At 37.6% G+C, this 19743-nt stretch overlaps 1 protein-coding gene across 3 annotated transcripts in view; it reads left to right on the forward strand.

The window, feature by feature from the left end:
- Positions 1-19743, forward strand: part of LOC142317365 (uncharacterized) — a 116981-nt gene that overhangs the window by 36968 nt on the left and 60270 nt on the right. For all 3 annotated transcript variants that reach the window (XR_012754720.1, XM_075353867.1, XM_075353868.1), the window contains 3 exons: positions 8824-8919; positions 11901-11924; positions 13999-14040. Coding sequence is in view for 2 of the 3 variants with exons in the window: in XM_075353867.1 (XP_075209982.1) it covers positions 8824-8919; positions 11901-11924; positions 13999-14040 (162 nt within the window). In the remaining variant the exon portion in view is untranslated. The remainder of the gene's footprint in view (positions 1-8823; positions 8920-11900; positions 11925-13998; positions 14041-19743) is intronic.

Genomic DNA, 19743 nt, shown 5'->3' on the forward strand with positions numbered 1-19743 from the left:
TTTAGTGTGATTGGGGCATATGGGTTTTACTCCACACGCGCGCCCTTGTGGACCACGGGGCGGCGTGAGGAGTATGCTGCGGATGTGAGGTATATTAATGTATGAGTGTTTTAATTTTGTAAATTGTTGATGTAATATAGTGCTGGGGAAAAAAAAAAAAAAAAAAAAAAATTAGCCTCAAAAAATTCTGGAGGCTGGGGTTTGAATCGTGGCGACGATTAGGGACCAGGGAGGTAGCCTTCTTGCCTAGGGTGTTCTGGCCCCATGTAATGGAGTCGGGGCTCCCCGATGATGGCATTAAGGACCCTCAGGTATGAGAGGTACGCGTGGGGGTAGCGGTACGCGGAAGGCGTGCCGGCTACAGGTAGGATAGGGACGGGGAGGGTAGCCCCATTGAGGAAGGGGGAGTTAGCTGCCCGCACGAGGTGGTTGGCTCACCCCGAAGAGGCTTTGGGGACCCCGGTGGGAGATCCTCCGGCAGGAGGCAGATAGGGGGGCCAGAGACTGCTGCCACGACACTGCAAGGTGACCATGCTATGTCCTAACGGGCGGAGGCTGGTTGCCTTGGGGTGTTTAATAAGATATGGAAAAAAAAAAAAAAGGTTTGGTTAGGTTATTTTTATACTGTTTTCAATACTAGATCGTGGATACTGGTGTTCTTTGGTGGTTGGGTTTAAATTAACTACACATCTCAGCAATAGACGAACTGATTCTGTACAAGACTACACTTCATTTACACTCATACATATCATCCTCTGAAGAAGTACCTGAACGGTAATTCCAGGAAACTGAACAGTAAATGAAAGAAGAAGAAGGTTAGGTGACTATGCCTATACAGAAGAAATTAGTATTACTTACCAAATCCGCCAACTAATTTTGATGAACTATGTGGAAACAGCAATTAAGAGTATGCTGGTGCCCCGCATAGTGGAGAAGTTGATTCGGCATTCACGCCAACCAGTTTGAATTTTTGTGTGGGCGGTCGGCCATTCAAGCCATTGCTAAGGTTGTAGAATGGGTAGCAGAAGTGCGCGGCAGGGCATATGGTGAACAAGATTTATGCTAATGTTCATAGTAATGGATATCAAGAACGCATTCGGGATCCTAGCATGGGAATCAATAAAGACAGTCCTCACGTTTAAGAGAATTACTGACTACTTATGCAGACATATTGGGGAATAATTGAAGGACCGTTGGATAACTGCAGACGCACAAAATTAGAAGCTGCAATTTCAATATTAGGTGGGGTACTACAAGAATTTTTTGGACCCGCTGCTCTGACTCTTAGTTTATGAAGAAGTGATCAGGCTGTCCCTGCCAGACAGAGTTGAAATATTCGCCTCTGCCGACATTTTGGCCGTGATTGTCAGCGGCAAGTCTGAGGATGATTTGGACATACGGGACAATGCAGCATTAGCTGGTGTAAGCACTTACCTGAATGAACATGGATTAGAATTGTCACCGAATAAATGTGAGTTAACCACGTTGACTAGCAGAAAATAAGGGAGGCCGCATTGATCTGAGAGTAGGAGATTAACCGCTCCAGTACAAGGCAAGCGTAAAATGCTACGACAAGGCGGAGAGGACAAAAGACTGCAATGCTATATGCCTCCCAGGTTTGGGGGTCAGCCATGAGAGTGAAACGCAACCTAAACAAAGAGCAGAACGTTCACAGACGCACGCAGTTGAACATAATAACAGGTTATAGGACAGTTTGTTACGAAACAGCTTGCGTATTAACCGCGGTTTCCCTGATACGTTTAGAGATTGAGGAAAGAAATAGTAGTTACGGAGGCACGGATAGACAGGATGCGGAATGTAGAACGCTCAATACCTGGAGCGAATGATGGGCGAGATGTGATAGGTCGCGGTGTACTAAATATGTCAAATCAGACCTAAAGGCTTGAATCAAACGTTGCCATGGGGAGTTTAAATACCAAATAACAGATTTTTACCGGCCGTAGTGCTTTCGAGTACTATTTACATAGAGTAGGCAGGTGCGATTCTTCCTGTTGCATGTTCTGCAGCAGGGATGATACAGCGGAACGCAAAATCTTTCAGTGTAGTGAGTGGGATGTGATGCGAATATAGGCGGGCATAGAGTGCCTTATACCATCTGAACGAGTGCCGCATACCTTTATGTTAGCAAATAATACGAGGGTTTTCGATAAATTTGCGACGGTTGTGCTAGGCTCAAAGGATGAAGAAGTGCGCAAACGTGGTTTTTAGTTTTAGATACGGGCAGGGCGGATAGCCCCAGTCACAAGGACCGGCGTGCTGGTTCAAATGAACGGATGGGAATCTGGGTAAAGTTTAGGCCAGGGACAAAATTAAGACCAAGACCCGGCTGCTGTGCGAGAGGGCTTCGTCTGCGATGACAGAGCTGATGCTGAAGAAGGTCCTAGACCCGCGGAAGTAAAGGTTGAATTACAGGATCACAAAAAAAATTGACCAGGGAATGGTCTTGGAGTTTGTTAATCAGCAGCAGGCGAAGCGGCAGCTGGAGGCCGGCGTTCTTAGGAAGAAGAGGCTGAAGGCACAGTTGCTTGCCAAGCAGCGGCCGCTAATATTAATCTACGATTTGCCAAGAGCAACGAGGGCAGAGGAGCTCGAAATCCTCAAGGCTATACACAGCCAAAATCTTGAGTTGGATATGGTTGTCGAGAACTTCCTCAGGGGGACCAGAATAATCCGGCCGTTGGGTCGGAAAAGGCCCCAAAGAGCCACTGGATAATTGATACCTTGCCAAAGAACCGGCAAATCTTGGTTTCCAGTGGTCGGCGGACAATCCATATTCTAATAAGTAAGTGTAATATCCACGCTTTATTACCGTTGTTAAGATTTATGATGAACGCATATGGAACATCATCATATCCAGGTTAAGTATCACTGGAGTTTCGTAGAACGTGATTGAATTCGACGAATGTAAATGGTACATTATAAAAAAGATCGTTTTCCGTTACAAAATTTAGTACTACTTGTTTTCTTAAGATGCGAATAAAATCGATGTGATAATCTTCATTGCTACATACAGTTTCAAAGTGATCGGCCAACAATTCAACTATAGCTTGTTGATCAATTACGACTTCACTCGGATAGATTACGGGCTGTCGGGCCGTCATTTGTACAAGGTGCACCGAGGTGTCTTCGAAAGAATGGCCTCTTATGATGCGTCAGTTTGAGCTCATAGGTTGAACAGAAATCGAGTACTTATTCACAATTTAAGGAGTGCCCAGCACAGAGCATTAATTAGCTTAAGTATGCACTATTGTTTTTAAAACAACCTCCTACGAGGCTACCACCGTATTGAGAAAGGCTCTTCCAATCGATTTAGTGATGAAAGTTCGGATGGCCATGTGGATGTTGCGAAGAGTTCGAGAGGCTGAGGTATTTGGGATGCAGTTTTGAGCCGGGCCTGTACAGGAACGGAACATTGATCACAATGTACCGGGTCTAAATTTCGTTCAGTTGCCCATCTCCCGCCTGAGGAGGAGGCTTTACAGCCTTGCGATGGTACCATGGCAGCAAGAATGGCACACCATGACTAAGGGAAGGTCCTTGTGTAGATTTATACAGGACTTGTGAGGATGGTATGCATCTCCTTCGTTTTTAAGGGCAACGGTTCCCAGGTGCTCTCCAACCACGCAAACTTGAACCAATATTTGTTTCGGTTCCGCTCTGCAGCTGATGAGATGCGCGTCTGCGGAGAGGCCAGTCAAACGTACATATGATGTTCGACTGCCTAGGTATTGGGGGATCAGAATAGAGGCCACCCTGGAACTTAGGGTGCAAGGGGAAAATTGCCACTCATAAGCGGCGTTTCAATTTGGCGTGAGCCGTATTGTCGGACCGTGTGGGTGTTTCTTGATACCGTTGCTTTGTTCAACCGGTATCAGTGGTTTATTTAAGGGAATGACTACCACCTCGTTGCTGTGAGAAGCTACCCAAGAGTTATGGCTGCTCATCAGCCAATTAAAAGCTATAAGCGCTTTAATATTAGTGGACAGGTACTTGCTGGCATTCAGCTACCTAAGCGTGGCAGCGAATTTCTGTCTTTACGAGATAAATTTTTTTTATTGAATGTCATATATATTTTAGTAGTTAATGGGGTGCTCCTACCCATTTAAGAATGTACGATAAGTGAGCAGTGGGACACGAAGTAAGTTTTATGTGGCACCATGCTTAGTTCTCTCACGCAATTAGGTGCTCTTGGAGTTATTTAGGATACTGGTCGCTAAAGTAATTTGAGACTCAGTAGCCGTTTTTGGCACAGACATTCGGTGGTGTGGCAGTATAAATTCCTTGCAAATCAATCAATAAAACGACGTCACCGTCTTGTTTAAGCGGGTTATTTCAACGGCTATCAGTCCGGGCTGCTATAGACTAAACTTATTTCGTACTTGCACAACAGGTGTTTTATTGTCGATGGAGGATACATATGCCTCTCAGGATGCATTTTTTGCAGATAATATGATGCGTATGGCGTAGGAACGTGGTTTTTTAATGGATATTTAATTTTCCGGGATAAGACCTTTCTTGAATAAATTGAAAGATTTATTTTTCTCATTGCTATATTTATTTCTAAGCTCCAAAACTGAACCCTTTTTTTTATATACTCTACTCCAATAGGCCGGTCCGACTGGTTGGTATTACGCCTCCCAGGGGAGTGTCTGCTATACTCTAACAAGCCTTCCAACCTACCGGCTGTTTGTCCGGCATGGAAGGTCGGCTCGCCGGTCAAATCTTTTGAGTACTTATTTTTGCCCTCTTTGCCCTCTGGTATGGCGTGATACCACGCCGTACCATTTGTCTTGACGTGGTGTCGGGTCTTTTCTCTTTTATTTAATTTAATTTTTCAATTATTCCCCTAACCTAATTTCCCATGGAGTCCCCAGTGGATCCTTGAAGCCGGTACACCTCAGCATGCAGACCCTTACCACTGCGGCTGTCCGCCCTTCCCTATCACTATCCCTAAAAACCTAGTGTTCTCTCATCCGCATCCTTCTGTGATATAACCCCCCTCGCGAAGTCCGCCACCTTCCTCCAATTATTCTCGTTGACCATCATATATCTAAATACTTCTATGGGGCTTTTCCCATCAATTCCTGAGGTGGCCTTAAGTGTTCTCCATTTACCACACTCAAAAATGGTGTGTTCAGCACTGTCTTCTATCCCACAATACATGCAGCCCGGTTCCGGCCTTCTTCCAATTCTACACAGGTACTCATTAAAATTTCCGTGACCTGTAATGAACTGAGTAAGATAGAAGTCGACCTATCCGAATCTTCTATCCAACCATCTAAATAAATCTGGGATTAGATCCTTTGTTCGTTTGGCGGTCCCCTGCACTGTCCATCTATTTTGCCACCTCGTCTTTAATCTATTTTTTGTTTCTTGTACCTCTATCCCCTGCATCCTCTCTACCCTACTCAATGCCATTGAGTCTATAGGGGGGACCCCAGACAGAACATACAGCGCCTCATATGAGACTGTTCTGTAGGCTGAGACATTCACAATTGTACCCTGGGTTTCATCAAATTTACGGTTGCTATAGGAATGTTTTCCTTTGCTGAATTTTAAATTGCCCGCGTTGATACTTTTATGTTTTCATTGATTTTGTTCAGTATAACCCGGCATAACGACGTTGTTTATGTAGCCAGTCCAATCGGCACGTTTAAGGCACCATCGCCGAATAAAATATGATGCTTTTTGCCGTATATTGGTTTTGATTATATTTGGACAGTGGTGGCTTCCATGAAGGTGTTCATCAACGTTCCAATACAAGGAAAGCGACAATGCTGGACTGCAAAATGACAAATCTATGGCCGAAGTTTCACCGTTTCGTATGTTGAAAAACGTTCCTGTAACTTTGTTTAAAAGGATTAGCTTGTTATTCTATATCAATTGTTCGACGTTGCGCCCTCAGCATTCTAATCGTTGGTCATATAAGTAGATCATATAAATTTTGTAGATCATCGATGTTCCATTTGCTGTCTGAAAGATATGTATTACAGACGGAGACTTTAACGAAAGATATTAGTCGTATAGCGACAGCTTGTAACGCATTTTTTAGCTGAATTCGTCGAAAAGGCAGTTGTGAACGTACAAAAGTAGTAACACCACACCACTTGCTCGCCGATCAGGTTCAACTTCTGTACGTATAACAACATATCCACGTAGATTGAAGTCATGTTCAGGCTTAAAGTATGTTTCGTGAAGACACACGCAGAGTTGTTATATACAAGTAGTTGAAGCTCAGTCAGCTGTAAGAGACAACCGTTAATATTCCATCGTATTACATTCTCTACTTCTTTTATAAGCGCGATTTACCTTTTTCCATCTTTTCTCTTTTTTGTATATGTACACCTTGGGTCAGTCTGAGACCTCCACAGAGCCACAGTCACTCTCCTGTTATGTTAGGAGACTAACATAATCTCAGGGCTTGGCAGAGTTGCATACTTTGTAAGACCGAGAATTGCTGGTTTCGGAATCCGGTCAAAGATGCATGAACTAACAGCGGTACCGGAGCGAGAGGTCCCACTGTCACACCTTGTGTCGTTTACATTCTCTCTAGTTTCTCTACCACAGAAGTATTATGCTTCTGCGCTCTCTGTCCTTTTGGTATTTGGATTTTGTGGGAGATCTTGAGGTTCCAGAGGATATTTTATTTTTTATAAACTCGATGTACCCGTATAATCAGCTTTGGACATACCGTCACGCTGAATCTCCTCAGTAATCCCTTGTGTATTTGACGTCGATGGTTTGTTTGAATTGACGATGAGGACATTTGACTGCTGACTACCGTCGTCGGTATTGGTTCAACTGTAGCAAATTTCCTTTCTATATATTTGTCTAAAAATGTAGTTAGAGCTGGTGTCAATTGCTTTATTAAGCTTTCAATCACTTGTGGCAAAGATGTATGTATGCTAGTCGCAGCTGTCTGCGCAAAGTATTCCTTACCCGGCGTTTGTGCATTAACTAATTTCTTCGCTTCAAGATAATTAAATTTTCTAAGAACTTTAGTTTCTTGTATCGCGATTTCTTTTTTGAAAGCAGGTCAATTTTTAGAACTTTCTGAATCTTGTCCGCAATTGACACATATAGGGATTTCTTTACACAGTACACCTTCATGAAGTTTTTCGCCATACGCACAAATCTCTTCACAATTGCATCTATCGGAGATATGACCAAAACTTTGGTATTTGAAACATCTCATCAGTGGTAAGATGTATGCGCGCACATCCAACCGATGGGATTCCGGCTCTGATTTTTTCAAGCAACGAAAGATTATTAAAAGTAAGGACATGTGAAGAAGAGGATAACAGCTATCCATTCCTCCTCACGTTTAATCGCCTACATGCGATGACACCTTGCAATGCTACTTCACAAAAGACTGCTACTTCTTTGGAATAGTTGAGTGTGCCCTGAGCTTCGACAATAACATCAATGTTCACCAATTGTTGTATCTGTAATAATTTCGCTGATTGTACGTCGTTTAGCGCTTAAGTGAATAATCCAGCTTTTGTCTTTTTAACTTCTTTAACTTGTCCACCGGTTTTTGTCGCGAGTTTCTTTGCTATGAAGAAGGAACTGATTTTTGAAAAATCGGTTTCCTTTCCATCGTTTCTTTTATTTACAAGATATTTTGGACGGGGAGTTCCTTTTGATTCAACTATCAACGCATGTCGTAAATCTACACGATTCTTCTTCTTCGACAATGAAGTCGAAGGAGGAGAGGGCGTTTGCCCTCAAGGTTTTCCTGGGTTACTGAACGAGGATTTGAGGTTTTAGGATCCATAAGATGTTTTAAAAAATTTCGTCTCACCAGCTCCCCACCCACCACGGAGACACACATTTGGGACGTCCATACGGAAGCCAGGGCTATCAGAGAGATATAGATCCTAATCCACCCCAAACAGGAAACTAGTCCTTTCAAGGTGTCTCGGGCTCTCACCTGTCTACCCGACCCGTCGGCAAGCGGAAGATTCAGTCGTAAACCAAGCCGATTGACCGGCAGTAGTTAGCAAACCGGCATCCTGTTTAGCCAAAGCGCTGTGTTGCTACATCCAACTCTTTCCATTAATTATATGCAATTTGTTGAATTTACCATCATTTTTTAGTAAACGTTTTTATTATATTTATGGTATCAACATTTTTGGTGATAGAAGTTGTGTTAATCAGGCAGTAACATATACCAAGTAATTATTCTATATGTTCCGCAACAATACAAAAAATAAATTTGTATAAAGAAGATTTGTAGGAATCATTTAAGGGTGAACGTTTTTGTTGTAATTTAAAAAATAATTTTTACAGTTTTACTCCACAGATTAAGATTATTTGAAATGGTTTTAGAACAAATAACACGTATTTTTATACTTATTTTTGTTGCACTGAAATTTTAAAAATATACTATCCCAAGGTTTTTCGCACCTACAGAGCGAAGGGGTGGGCGGATTTTAATCTTCTTTTCACCAAAATCCATTATTTTTTTCCGGTTGTCAATTAATCTAATTAAATATTACTATTGCCATTTAAGATTTTTGATTTGGAGTAGGTGTAGCGGAGAAGCTGGGTTCCACTCCTTCGAAAATAATTTTAAAAAGACTCCCACCAAGAATGGTATGCATGCCTGCAAACAGAAGTACGATGGGTTGTTGTTTTAGCAAACAGCTGGTAGTTGTTGAGGAATAAATGTGATAACTTTTTAAATGATCACCCGGTATATTAATTTATATCTGTAGCAATATATATAACGCCATAAAGAAAAAAATATCTTAATAATTCACTAATGTTTTTAATAAAAATTTTGCTTATTTTTTTCAGTTTTAAAATATATCTTTCTGAAGATACTCTTGTAAATCGTAATGACTTTTCACCAGCTCTACTTAAGCTTTTGAACAAGATTCCGCAAAATATTATGTAAGAATTCCATAGAATCTTTAAATTACTGTGTGCTAAATATTAAAAATAAATATATTTTTAAGATTCAAATTGAGTATTTCTGAGTTGGCTATGAAGTTTCTTCAGTAAATTTTGAAGAGTTTTCACATTCGATGTATCTATGATTGTTTGTAAAAAGAAAAACCTAAGTTTTAATATCTGTTTAGAGAAAATTACTTCATTTATGCACAATATTTCATAAAGCTTAAATTGTTTGTAAAGATCCTAAACAAATGTGCATCCCTAATTGATAAATTACGTGTGGGGCAAAATTAGAAGCAAGCAATACAAGATAAATTACTCGGATTTACAATGAAAAACCAGAAACATAAAAATAAAAAATTAAAATAATTTGTATATTAACGAATAGGAAGCTCTAGGTTTCGAACGACTCATTGTTTCCGAATATATTTCGGAAGTTAGCGCGTAGTTTAAACTTCCTAAGCAACGCCTCATAACTGACGCAATTCACAAGGATGTGGTGTACAGGTAGTTTTCAGCCACAGAAAATACAAATCGGTGCATCGATCTGAATCATGAGATATTCGTGAGCGAGCCAGTGAGCCAAATACTAATAAGGCAAATAAATATCTCGACGGCTATTCCTCTATGAGGAGCTTCAGAGTGATACAGTATTCTTAATAGAAAAAAGTTACGGTTGATGTTAACATTCCATTCACTTGGCCACTCATCTGCGATTACCTTCTTCAGAAAACAGAGAAGTCATCAGAAACAATTCGGTTGGTGAAACAAACCTCATTTGCCGCACTATCAGCGTTGCGCTTGTTGCTTGAAATTCCAATATCGCTGGAGTTCAAGGAGAAGCTCACAGTTGTGAGCTTCATTTCAGATATAGACAGTATGTCACAGACGACAGTGTGACCGGAGGACATGTCACTAATTGCCAGTAAGGCACTCATGGAATCTGAACAGAAAAATGCGTGTCGAAATGTTTGGTTAAATATATTTAAGGCCTTAATAATAGCATACAGCTCCGCAACGAAAACATTTATAACGCTGGGAAGGCCAAACGTCTATATTCTACTGTCAGTCACAAAAGAAAAGCCAGCAGAATTAGTGTCTTTAGAACCGTTCGTATGAACGTCTCGTATAGAATCCGGTTTTACGCTATTTATAATATTATAAAACATTTCTTTACCCGGATTTTGGTTCTTCTTATGCTACTTTCAAAATCTACAGCAGTAATTAACGACAGAAGGCCGCCAAGGAGAGTAATAACACAGAATAACAATAAGAACAGGAGGTAATTGTCTATTTTACGATTGTTTCTAAGTTATTAATTTTTACAATATCTAACAGCCTTCCGTTTATGTTCAGATATTTGAGTTTTCTGCAGTAGATTTCAGCTATTTACGCTATTTGACGTATAGCAGAAGGTAAATTTTAATTTTTAAATTAATATAATATTTTATATATTTTTTTTTTTTTGCTTTTAGCATATGTCACAGGAGTTTGACAATTACGCTGGGTTTTTTGTATTATTAGGTTTAGTTTTTAATTTATTTTTTTTTAGTTAATTTTTAATATAAACTTATTTATTTTAAATCGCTTCCGGGGGTTGATGACTACATTTAGTTTTCAGCGCAGGAAAAAGAAGGGATTCGGTCATTCTTATATCAAAACGTAGAGATAGAAAATATATTTTTTTTATTACACTTATAACAAAAAGAACAAACTATTAATAATAATAATAATTGATTGGTATGATTGCTCTGTTTTAACAAATTAAGGGGTTTGAAATTTTTGAATAACATACTTTTCACTTTAGTAATCAAGCTGTAACCATTTACTTTTTTTGTAATTGCTTTTTAACTGAACCACCTTACATAGTTTGATTATTAATTTATTTTAATATAATCAAACATGTGTACTGAGTAAATATTTATTTGCTTCATGATTTTATTAATTCTACCGTAAATAGATATGAAAATTAACTGAATATTAACTACAATGGTTTTTCAATTAATTGTTTATGATATGTAAATATTGCAGTAAAATTTATCTGCATTTTTTAATAACTATCTCTCTATTCCTTATTTTCATAATTTGTGTTTATAAGTAACAATATAACAGATATAAATGTGTTTTATTTACATTGTATTTAAAAAAAAAAACAAAGGGAAATGATTTATAAATGAAAATGAAAGTCAAAACACCATTTTTCTATTAAGTATAATAAAAAATGTCTAGAATTTTTTCACTCGATATTTCAGGGGATGTAGAGAAAAAATAATTAAAATTTATTTTACGATAATAAAAAGCCATTTTAGAAACTAATCTGTGCATATCCAAATATCTACTTATACATTCTGTGCACAGGTGCGTTTCTTTCCGGTGGTTTCATCATGCCATTGTAATGTAATAGTTCAGTTTTGTAATCCCTACAACAAAACTCAGCTCATGAGTACGCTTAACTTGATGTCGTATAAATCAAATGCCAATATTAAAAAATTGCAATCAAGAATATTTGTAAGCTGACAGAAGCTCCAAACTACTTTCAGGAAAATTATCACAAGTACTAATAAGAAGAGAACTCGTTCAAATTAATTAGTTATGAAATTGTCATACTTTTAAAACGATGAAATTTTTTTTCTATGAAGAATAGAAAATTAAGAGATGTAGCCGCTTGAGTGTAAGTAAGCCTGCTTGAATGAGTGTTATGGTAGTACAATTATTACTCTATAATGAATAAATTAAAGCAATGTTTAATTAAACTGATTTTATTTCACTTTTAGTTCCAGAAGAAAAAAATGTAGATTCGGTAGCTGTAGGTTTAAGATTACGATTAAATAAAGCTACTCTCAATAATGATTCAGTAGTAAACCGAATTAAAAGAATAAAATCTATTTTAGGAAATACATTTCTTAAGTTATGTAAAATAATATAACTTATAACAAATCATTTAAAAGATGTTTAATCTTAATTCTTTATTATTTTAGGATCAAAGGAGGAATAATTCACACGTAAGTAACCAAAAACATAAACTATAAAGACTAACGGTTAGAATTACACTAAGAATGTTACCTTATATTTCAAGCTCTTCATTTTATACAAATCATTTTAAAACATCGTTATTCTGAACTCACAGGAAATATTTTCAGCATTTTCCTTTAATATTGCATTTTAAAATTTCTATTTTTGTTTTTTTGCATACCTCTTACCTGTGGTTTACAATGATAGTCACATCACACACACATATATATTAAAATAAAACATGATTCAGGATCATTTATGATCTTGAATCATGTTTGATTGTATTATTGATATTTAATTATTTGCTAAATTCTTAAGAACCATTCACGCATATTTTCTGTGGGTTAACACAAAAATATATCAATTTACACATAAAGTATTGTACCATTACTGATTTACCATTCACATTAATAGTAAATACATTTTCAAATAATTAACTCAAAATAAATTACCATTTAAGAAGTTAAAAATTCTAATTTTGAAAGTATTTTATTAAGAAAGACAGCAAATTAAGTATGATGCACTTTATTTTTATCACTCAAACCTGTAAAAAAAATCTCCAACTTTGATGCAATAATTAATGTTCTTCAAAGGTTTTAAAAATGCTCTCCGTTCATCAGAAAGATTTTCAAATAAAACATAAGTTATCAAAACACCGCAGCAGTTGACCCTGCTCCGAACAACAAAATTTGGATGTAGCAGTGATCACCATATTGTGAATAAGATATAATAAAAGTTGAAAACTAATTTCGCTTTTATTTCAATCACATGGCAACGATTAACAACATTTTTGTGTTTAAAACTATGAAACATGAAACCAGTAAAAAAAATCAAGCACAAATTTAGGCTCAATGTTTACTTTGAAAAAAAAAAAAACTTTAAATATAAAATCTGACAGAAGGATTTTACTGAAGAAAATTATTTAGGTTACGACGCAAATACTGAATGGCTTATGTTACAATTAGGGCAAATCCATGAATGCGAGGTGTAGGGCCTTTTCATTCATACCTCCAATATAGCTGAAAAGCAGTTCTGTTCAACAGTTTTAATAAACATCATTCTCTACCAATGTGTTATGGAATTAATAACCCCCCCTTATCAAACCGAGATTACGTAAAGTAATTTTGTAAAAATTATGAAGAAGGTGAATCAAGGATTCCTGTACATAAGGCTGAAATTCTCAAAAGTAACTGAAACAAAAATTAAGAAGGGGGATTTTTGTTTGCCTACAAATGAGGAACCGTTCAGAGGTGAAAGGTGTAACTCTGTGTAGTTTGATGAAGTACTCATCGCGTTGATGTGAAACTATCAAAGGTGAAAGCGGATTAAGATATTAAAATATCGTAATGTTAGTTCACCTTTGTTTGTTTCATTTCAAACAAAGCCATTCACATTAAAGGGTTTTCCAGATGAATCAGTACTTTTATTTCATATTGATATCCAGAATGTTAAAACTTATACCATAAAGGTAAGTGTTCAATCGTTTTAATTAAATCAAGTCATATTTTGAAAGAAATATAACATGATATAAATTTTATTAAAGGATCGTTCTAGCACGGAATATTTTCCAGCTAGGATTAGAAATTTTATATTAAAATAGGAGAGGTTCTTCTTTCTAGAATACTCGGTCTAGTTCGGTTAGCTCAAAGAGCTATCAGATCACTTTGTCACTTAATCTGCCTTAATTCTAAGTGGCGGTGAGTCTTAACCATAGGTATTTGTTAAATAAACTTGAAATGTTGCAGCAAAAACTTAGTTAAGGAAATGTAAATAAATGATTCTTGAAATTTTTTAAAATATCTATTTTTGATAGCCTGCATTGTCATAGAATGAAACGGAAATATCTTTTTTCAAGAAGTATTTTTACACTATGAAAACAATGTTTTCTGTTATTTAATGGCCAACATGACTATAACAAGACTTATAGTTTGTGAAGTGCAGTTTATTAAAAAGGAATCTGCTACTGTACCCTTTGAAGAAAATCTTTTAGAAATTTCTGGTAATAATCTAATCTTCTATGTTTAAAATTATAGTTACATAAAATAATGAAATCATTTTTTTCAGAAAGGGAAAGTCATTAATATCTGGAATCGGAGTTAAAAACTTGTAAGTAACAGTTCTTTTATGAGTACATATTCCTTACGATGGTGCAATAATGTACTTATTATACATGTATACATATATATATATATTTATTATGCACAAATTACACATAAGTCCATTTTTCACATTTAAAAATTATTGCTATATTTAGTAATTAGTTTTCTAGTTTATCAGAATATTGTTCAATATATTGACACTTTATATAATCATTCAATAAGAATTATTATTTACAAAAATAAATATGACATTAATTTTATTATATTTTCTATGGTTACATGTCATAAATACATTATATCTGTTGATATGTGAGTACATATAACTCTAAATATATTAGCCGAGTTCAAACTTTGAATCTTATCTACCTATATGCCTGTACAAGCAGTTCTCTTTCTGAATGCCTAACGCTTACTTTTAAAAAACCAAGAAAGAAATAGGTAATTTTTTAAACTTTAACATGGGTATTTGGTCGACAAAACAGACTAAAACAAAATTTGATCATATTGTGAGAATACAGAACACAAAGGGAATACTTCATTTAAGTAGTTCACATATCCCTTTTAAAGAATTTAAAAAAAAATAATTTCAAAATAAATATTTCCAAAGTCTCAATTATCTCTGTGGGGATATTTAAATTGTGGCATACAAACTAATAGATTCCATGATCATAGAACAGAGCGACGTATTTTGTTAAGATATATGCACAATCATAATTATGCGAAATATAAAAAACAATTTTTCTGTTAGAATAAATTAACTCCATATTAGAGCATTGATCGGGATGAATACAGGCATAACCTAAGTGAACATAACTAAAGGAAAGAACGATATCTTATATTTAGGTAGAAAAAATGATAAATATATTTCTATTATTTTAACAAAAAATTGAGGGCAGGTTAAGTTTTAAATTATCCATCTTAAAAAATATTCAAACGCTAGACTTTTTTTTTGAGCGCACAACAAAGTAAGATAATCAGCGCCGGGACAAAATATTACAACAGTAAACAATATAAGCTAACGCTATCAAAATTAGTGAAAATTTTTGTATTACAACTACGGGGGTCAAAAGTACAAGTCATTAAGTCTACACGATTACACTAATCGCCTGCAAAGCGCTCATGGAAACTGAACAGAGAAGTGTCAAACAATTGGGCTAATTATATTTATGGCCTTTATAATAGCATTCAACTCCGCATTGAAAACACTGACAATGGTAGAAAGGCCATACATATTTATTTTTTTGTTCTATTGCCAACTTGTTTTTTTTTATCTCTCCTCCCTTGGTGTTGATTTTCTACCAAGCTTAGCACCAACCAGGAGAGTTTCACTGGACCTCTAACGTGCCTCCCCATCCGCCGGCTGTACGTCCGACACAGATTTTCGGCTCGCCGGTTGGATCTTCTGAGATCTGTCGCAAAAAACGCCCACACCGATCAGAATATTCGGGGGTAGTCCGGGCCCGGCTATGTCCTTTGCGGGCCCCCGCAAGCGGCAAAGAGTAGGTCGTTTCATCACCTGTCCACCAAGCTCCACCTGTCGACTAGCCGTCACTCAAACCCACCATCATCAAGTCACTTTTTCGAAGGCCCTGTAGTCGGACTCCTTCGCCTTAAGAATAACTGTCACAAAGTCCTCCACCCGTTGTCATTCGGGTGACCCTTAAAATATGAGTGATACCACAAAAATCGGGGAGATCCTCACAAGCCCTGCGTGGCACTTTCGTTCAGACCATTTATCACAATCGAAAAAATTGTGTTGGGATGTGTCAAGACAGCCACAGTAAAACCATTGGCAAACTCCGCCGTCAAAATCGGTATAGGTAAACGCCAAACTCTCCGTATCCAGAGCGGAATTGAAACATATAGTAACCTTATTCTCCGTGCCTCCTCTCTAACCAAGGCCGTAGGTTGGGTTTCAAACTCCTCGTTCACACGTCCGGCTGGTCTGCCTTCAAATATTTTTGCCACTCCTGGTACAATAAGGCGGAAGTATCTTTCTTCCTCATGCTTTGATATATGCACTTCCTCCTCCGGACCTGCAGTTGGACCGGAAGGACTTCAGCTAGGACTCCAGCAGCCGCAACAGAAACAGTCCTGTACGATGATGTTATCTGCAGATTCATTCTTCGCTTCAAGGAGCCTGTTTCTGTTTCCCTGGATATAAAATCCCGAAACAAGGCTGGCGCCGCATACAAGAGGATGGACGTTGCGGCCGATAAGGCCAGCCTCTGCTTCGAGCCTTGAGGCCCCAGTGACATCCTATTAGACGACCTAAATAGCCAGTAATATTCTTTTCCGCCTTGGACATAATTTCGTCTAAGGTGAACGTCCCAGAACAGTGGAACCAGACACCCAGATACTTGACACATGGAGCCTTCGCAACTTCATATACGTCAACAGTGACCCGGATCGGGTGGACTCTGCGCCTGCTGACTACTACAAGCGATTGTGTTTACTGTCGCGCAAAGTACATACCCCTTGCCCGAATCCACTCACTCATCTGTCCGAGAGCCCGGTCCACCTTACGGTTAACCTCCTTTTCTGTCAAACCCGGCACCATAAAGGAATCTCTCTCTATACAATCTGTATATGCAATCCCTATACGGATATCCCAGTTTCAGAATGCCATTAAAAGAAAGGTTCCAGTAGAGGGGGCTCAAAACGGACTCCTGAGGCACACCCTCCAGCATTTGGAACCGCATCCCACCATTCTCGTGGCGGCTACCCGGTCACGTCCACCTAGAAAATCACAGATCACAGCTTGGATGTAGGTGCTAAGTCTTCTCTCCGCCAGTGCTACGGATATAATAGCCCAAGACAGACTTTGAAAGCATTCTATACATCCAGGAGGACCAGAAATTGAATATGCCTGGTCCTCCAGATTCCAGCCAACCAACCACACGATCCAAGCAACCACTCTGCTCAGAGCAACCACCGTAGACCTCGCCTTTCACGAAGTTGTAATCCAAAGGTGACAGTTTACATGAAATAACCACCTCGTACCAGATTCTTTCTGCAAGCATACACTCGTAAAGCTTAGCAATAGTCGGCTAGAGACAAAAAAATCTGTTTCATCACAAGCTGTTAATCCATCAGTTGCAATACGAGAGGTGATAGTTAATCTCCTTTCCTTTGCGATAAATACGTTAACGGTGACAACATTATATATTAGGACAAGTCGTAGTTGATCTATTTAACGTAATCGTATCCATCACTATGTTCAATGAATCATTAATTTAAAGGCATTTCCACGTTTATCATTCTCGCCTTGGAAACTAGAAAATGAGATTTCTTTATTTCCATCAAACCAGTAGAATTGTTCCCACATTCAAAGTCAAAATAAATTATTAATTTTTCATCGGATCAAAGTTCACCTTTATAATTACATTATCACCATCTTTATGAAATACATGAACACTAAGATAAACAATGTATACATAACTATAATTTAAACTGAAATACATTTCTGACAAATGTCGTTTACCAACCGTAACATCTACTTGCTTAATTAGCTCCATAATAGACACAATAACAACGACGATGACGATCATGTATACACTTCAAAGTTTACAATCGTAATGAGACAACTTGTTTAAGACTTTCTAACCGTTGTCAGTTATGGACGACCTTTAACATGACTGAACAAATAATTCTAAGAAACACCTTCACACATATTTTACAAACGTTTAAATCTTTAATAATACAATTGTTTTTCACACCGTAATAAGTTAGCTTCATTGGATGATGTCGTACAACTTTCATTTCGTCTTCAGTAAATCTTTCTGTATAACTTCTTAGTAGATATAGCTCAAAACAATATGATTCGTTGTCCGAAGTATCAGAATCATATAAGATGATACAAATGCAACCCTTATCGTGCTTAGTAAATACCTTTTTCATATCCAACAATATGTAGCCTGTACCGATATGAAGATCGTCCAACATCTTGAACAGTAGTTTCTTGAGAAACAATCTTCATCGTTGAAAACGTTAATAAATGATAAAGCAGTGTTACTTCCACCGTATTTAAACAATCTACATCAATATTTGTATTTAAAGCGGGCAGAAATGTTGCGGTTAAAATTTTTATCAGATGTAGCAATGTTCTTTTACGACGATGCGGGTAAAATTTAACTGACCAAATAGATACGGCTAAATCAACTTTCATCGTTTAACTGTGACTACATTCAATCATTAGACACCTTTTTTTGGTTAAGTTTCCAGACCTCCCTGGAGGTAAAAACCGCAGGGAGTTGAGATTTTTTTTGCATTAGTGAAATCTCTCCCCGAGTGAGGCCTATTATAAATCATCTTTGTCATTTTTGGTCATTTTTGTCTACCCTATTTGTTTCTTTATGTTTATTTTGTCCACCGATTGCAATACCCTTACCAAATTCATATTCTTACTCACTGTTTTGTCGATTATCTTTCCATGTTTATCTAGTCCATATATATCTGTCCCATAGGTTTAACTGCAACATGGTTTGGATGTTGGGTATACTTGAAAATAACGTTTTTATCCTTTAAATCCAGTATTTGTTACTGACAGTATATTGATACACCTTATTAGTTTTAATATTCACTTTTTTACAAACAATATTTTGATTTTAAATACAACTGTTTTATCAGCTGCGTGCAAAGTGTATTTTTTATTTTTTTAAATATAAAACAGCAATATTAGTAAGGTGGTAAGGTTGTTTCCATTTCCCCGCACGCTACGGTCAACTTTTCACTACGTCAATGATGCATGCGGTGACCAGTGTCTATGAAACAACAATATACGAAACGAATTTATTTAATTTACTTATATCAATATTCCGTTGACGTTCGAGTAGATTAAACATATGATGATGAGACCCTAGGAGGGTTGCGCGTAGAAAAATTATTAGAGACGACATAGCAATAAATATATCGGGAAATTCGAGGGGTAGCAAAAGCGTAACTATGGAATTCAACCTGCTAGTCAGTGAGGGACCATAGCTATGCTGAGGAAACCAACTGTGATTCCTAGTCCTAGCAATGGCGAATAACCTGTATCGAATTAATTTAGCGGCCTCCCATTAAACAATTCGGATGTTGTTAACCGAACGGAACTAGTCAAGACTCCTATTGTGCTTTAAGGGATGTACTGAGGCTGTACGAACTGCTAAAAATGGTCGTGTGCAAAGGGGTTACAACATTTGACTGTTCGGAGGTAAACAACTAAGAATAATTTCTTGGGACATCGAAACGGAAAAAAACATAAATGTATCTCGGGACATGGTTTAATAGGTTACACCTTCACTAGAAACTATCAACGAGCTTTTCGTGTCGTGATTTAAAACCTGCACCACTCAATTCGACTGCAGATTTTCAAGGAAGATATCGAAGGCCTCGGCCATCGAGTGAATGACTTTTGCCTCCAATTTCAGAAAATACTTCACAGAATGAATGAGGATGATATTTATGAGTGTAAATGAAATGTAGTCTTGTACAGTCTCAGTTTGACCATTCCTGAGATGTGTGGTTAATTGAAAAACCCAACCACCAATGAACACCAGTATCCACGATCTAGTATTCAAATCTGGGTAAAAATAATTACCTTTGCTATGACTTGAGCGCTGGAACTCTTGACTTCCAAATCAGCTGACGTGGGAAGACGCGTTCACCTCTAAACCAACCCGGTGGGTTGGGTGAAACACTTTCTGGACGGACTCTACTCGCCCGGGTA

Source organism: Lycorma delicatula, chromosome 1 (assembly GCF_047948215.1).
Source record: "Lycorma delicatula isolate Av1 chromosome 1, ASM4794821v1, whole genome shotgun sequence".
NCBI classification, from domain to species: Eukaryota; Metazoa; Arthropoda; class Insecta; order Hemiptera; family Fulgoridae; genus Lycorma; species Lycorma delicatula.